Source organism: Bison bison, unplaced genomic scaffold, assembly GCF_000754665.1.
Source record: "Bison bison bison isolate TAMUID 2011002044 unplaced genomic scaffold, Bison_UMD1.0 scf7180017845295, whole genome shotgun sequence".
Taxonomy (NCBI): Eukaryota; Metazoa; Chordata; class Mammalia; order Artiodactyla; family Bovidae; genus Bison; species Bison bison.
Window position 1 is genome coordinate 36,197 of NW_011475868.1, and position 4,037 is coordinate 40,233.

At 64.6% G+C, this 4,037-nt stretch overlaps 2 protein-coding genes across 2 annotated transcripts in view; one reads left to right on the forward strand and one right to left on the reverse strand.

Moving 5' to 3' along the window:
* The window catches only part of TMEM129 (transmembrane protein 129, E3 ubiquitin protein ligase), a 4,932-nt gene extending 1,562 nt beyond the window's left edge, over positions 1-3,370 (reverse strand). Inside the window, exons 1-4 of the mRNA XM_010833297.1 lie at positions 2,632-3,370; positions 819-1,293; positions 175-334; positions 1-42 (exon numbers count right to left, since the gene is read on the reverse strand). Of these exons, the coding sequence (XP_010831599.1) occupies positions 1-42; positions 175-334; positions 819-1,293; positions 2,632-3,220 (1,266 nt within the window). The 5' untranslated portion in view covers positions 3,221-3,370. The remainder of the gene's footprint in view (positions 43-174; positions 335-818; positions 1,294-2,631) is intronic.
* A 100-nt stretch (positions 3,371-3,470) lies between these two features.
* Positions 3,471-4,037, forward strand: part of TACC3 (transforming, acidic coiled-coil containing protein 3) — a 9,576-nt gene continuing 9,009 nt past the window's right edge. The window contains exon 1 of the mRNA XM_010833312.1: positions 3,471-3,571. The gene's annotated coding sequence lies outside the window, so the exon portion shown is untranslated. The remainder of the gene's footprint in view (positions 3,572-4,037) is intronic.

Consider the following 4,037-nt stretch of genomic DNA (forward strand, 5'->3'; position numbering starts at 1 on the left):
GCTGGCCCGAGTCTGCATGCAGCCGATGCATGCCTCCAGGTCCTGCAGGCAGGCCAGGTGGTCAGAGGAAGCCCGGTCGGGCCACCCTGGGGATGGGGGTCCTGCCCTACCCCAGGAGAGGCAGTCCATGGCGGCCCAGCTGTGGGAACCCACCTCCCCTGCCCAGCCCCCTACCTGGCTGCTGGGGACCGAGTAGGCCGGGTTGACCTCCACCAGGGAGGCGAAGGTCTCCAGGAAGAGGTCGCCCAGGCTCTGGTGGATGACCACGTTGGCTGCGCTGCGGATGGGCGCCCGGAGCTTCTCACACAGCTCACCGTACTCCGTGGAGTTCAGCCTGTAGAGGTGGGTGCTGCTGGGCAGGGAGCACTAGAGATGGCCGTAGGGCCAGAGCCCACTGGTCCATTGCTGCCCACGGGCCTCTCCTTGGGAGGTGCAGAGGGGCACGGAGGGTGGGAGAACTGCAGCTGCGGCAGAGGGCCTGGCCCTCGGCACGTTCAAGCCCAAGACGGGTCCAGGGGGGCGGGCAGGCCCGCCACAGCCTGGACTGGACAGAAGCGCCTCGGCCCCGGCCCAGGCTCAGGGCTGAGGGAGCCACTGAGCCTCTGTCCTATACAGTGGCCCCCAAACACCTGCCGTGTGCTCCTCCCGAGACGCCAGGAAGACAGCTCAGGGCAGGCTGGGAAGAAAGGGGAAACGCAGAGGACCTGAGGGAGGGGCACTCCGGAGGGACCAGCTCCCACCCACCCCACCCCCTGAGCAACACAAAGAGCAGACCACGGGCGCACCACCCCAGCGGCCCCAGCTGCAGGCCCGCCTACCGGATGTGGAAGGCCGGCACGGCGGGGTTGGCGCTGGCCACGCGGATGGTGAGGAGCTGCACGGGCAGGTGCGAGTCTGGGGAGAGCTCATGCTGCTGGGCCTCCGTCACAGTCAGGCGCACGTCCTGCTGCTGGGCCACGTGCACACGGTACGTGGTCACCTTCATCACCCACGTGTCCGTCACGATCACACGGGCACCCGGCACCCCCGTGGCAAACTTGTCAATCCGCCGGAACTCCGTGTTCACGGAGGAAGCCACGGCCTGCCAGCCCGACCGCGGGAGGGCATAGAGGGCCAGGGTGCGGGCCAGGGGGTGGCGGGCCCAGTGGTCCCGGGACCAGTAGTAGATCAGGGTGCAGGCGATGGCGGGCAGCATCAATGCTAGCAGGAGGAAGGCCCGCCAGGTCTCCGGGGTCTGGCTGGGGTAGTAGAGCTGCTTTTCCGAGGCTGCGAAGCACATGCCCACATAGTAGCCTAAAAGGGACGGGCAAGCTTCAGCAGAGGTTGGGACTGCCAGGCTGCCAGCCTCCCCAGTGCTGTCCCTGTCCCTTGGTGGGGTTGGGGGAGGCCCCTTCCTTTAATCCCCAGCCTTGGGTCTGGCCCTCTGCCATGGTCAGCTCCCAGGGCAAGGCCATGGTACCCCAGGGCAGGTGGGCCTTGCCCAGCTCCATAGCTGACTCAACTGAGTACTTGTCCAGTGAGCAGAAAACATTCTCATCTAATTACTTTAGTTTTGCACAAACCACATATGAGTGGAAGAAATAAAATGAGAAAATCCTAGAAAAGCAAAACTAAGCACAAGGATCTGGTTTCACCCAATGCAGAGCTGCCCACAGGTCGTCTTGGGACTGGATCTCAGCCTCTGGATCCCACCTACTCTGAGGAAGCAGACCAGAGTATGGCCCATCCCAGAACTGGGACGTCGTGGACCAGTCAACCAAAGTGACAAGAGCATGTCACAGGGACACAGGAGCCAGCTCCAGGCCCCTGGTGGCCAGATGGGGGCCAGTTTGCATGTCAAAATTAATAAAGTAGACAGTGACCTGCAGGAAAGGTTTGAAGTTGCAAAAATAGTAATAAATGCTATTGATCAAACTGATACATAATAAGCAACTCATGTGGCAATAAATAACACTTCTCTGGTTTCCAAAGGACTTCTCTAGGACTTCCCAGGTGCTGCAGTGGATAAGAATCTGCCTGCCAACGCAGAGCGCATGGATTTGATTTCTAGTCCAGGAAGATTCCACATGCTGCACAGCAACTAAGCCCGTGTGCTACAACTACTGAAATCTGCGCGCTTTAAGGCCTGCAGCAGAGTAGCTCCCACTCTGCGCAACTAGAGAAAGACCTCGCGCAACAATGACGACCCAGCACAGCCATGGATAAAATTATATTTTTTGAAAAGGGTGGGGGTGGGGGCCTTCCCTAGTGTTCAGTGGCAAAGATCCAGCCTGCCAATGCAGGAGATGCGGGTTCGATCCCTGGGTCAGGAAGATTCCCCGGAGGCGGAAATGACACTCGACTGCCCTCACCCTCTCTGCCTGCCTTTCCCCCACCCACCTTCCAAGGAGATTGGGACAGGCCACCTCTACGGGCATCAGTTAACTCATACCTCGACTCGAGGGACCTGTACCCCGAGAGCCAGCTCACCCCCTTCCCTAGAGTTCTGAGCCCGCCTCTCCGCCGGGTACCTGCAAGGGACAGCACTTCCCCAAGCACACGGGCGCTCCGCCCGCAGCCTCGGCTCTCCAACACGGGAGCCCGCCCCTCGTCCCTCCCGCTCCGGGTCCCGGAGGTCGGCCCTGGGCTCACCGAGGGGCAGCAGCGAGTGGCACAGCAGCGTGGCGGCCGTGCGGCGTAGGTGATACGGCACGAAGGCGGCGTCTTCGCTGCCCAGCCAGCCCGACAGCAGGTTCTGCACCGTGAGCCCGGCCGAGTGGAACTCGGTGGGGGTGAACACGAAGCACACGGCGAACACCAGGTAGGCCAGCGTGAAGGTGACCTCGGGACTGTCCATCGCGCCGCCGTCGCCGGCGGGAAACTGGCTCGGCGAGGCCTGCCACCCAGCGTAGCGAACCGGCCACAGCGTCCAGGTCCGGTAGGCGCCCGGCGGCGCGGGGCGCTCTGGGAAACTGAGTCCCTGCCCTGGAGGCACTCGCGGGGCGCTCTGGGAAACGGAGTCCCTGCCCTCGCGGGGCGCTCTGGGAGATGGAGTCCCGCAGAGTATTTTGGGAAATGAAGTTCTCGGGCCCCTCGTTCGACCCCCGCCTCGCGAGCCGCCCCTACAGTTCTCGCGAGGGTTTGGCTCTTCCACACGACCCGCTTGGGAGTGGCGCTGCACTCGATCCCATTGCCCAGCTGGGGAAACTGAAACTCGGGGGAGAGGCTCTCGGGCCCTCATTTCCACGCAGCTCAGGCGCGTCCGCAGCAAAGCCCGGGATTCCTGGGCGACGGCGGGCTCCGCAGTCACCGTCCACCCGCGTGCGGCCTCTCCTCTAAGGGCGTCAGGCGAGCAGCCTATACTGAGGAATCCGGCGTCCGCCGCGTCCAGCGTGCCCTCGCCCCGGAAACGAAACCTCCTAGTGGGCGTGGACTGGCGTTCTGCCTCCCATTGGCTGTCGGCCTCGCGCCCCGCCCCAGCCGCGTGCTGATTGGCCGCGCTCGCCAACCGTCGGTATTTGAATCGGCGGCGGGCAGAGGGGCTCCCGAGCTCGGCACTTCCCACCCTGGGCTCCGCGCGGCGGCCGGACAGGTAAGGGGGCGGCGGCGGGGTCCCGGCTCGGGGCTCCGGTCCTGCCTGTAGCCGGGGCTTGGGGCTTTGCCGGCCTGGGTCTGCCTGCCGCGCTGGGACCCCCCCCCCAACCCAGACCGGGGCCTATACCGCCTCCGACTCCGCCCTCCTCGCGGTCTGGGCCGTTCTCCCGCCGGCCCTCATCCCGCCCGCCCGGCCGCAACCGGGAGCAGAGCAGATGTGCTCCCGCCCCCGCCTCCCGAGACGCCCGGTGATTCCGAGCCTGAGTACACGCGCGCTCGCTGCCCTGCGCCCAGCGCTGGCCTCCCAATCCCCGCCCCTCTGGGTCCAGTCCCGCCTGGACCCATCGCCGAGTCCTGCCGCACCTGATTCCGCAGACCCCGCTCACCTTAGATCCCCAGTCGCTCCCCGCCTCCCCGGCCAGCCCTCCTCAAAGACCCCTCCTTTTAAGCAGAAGCTCTCATTA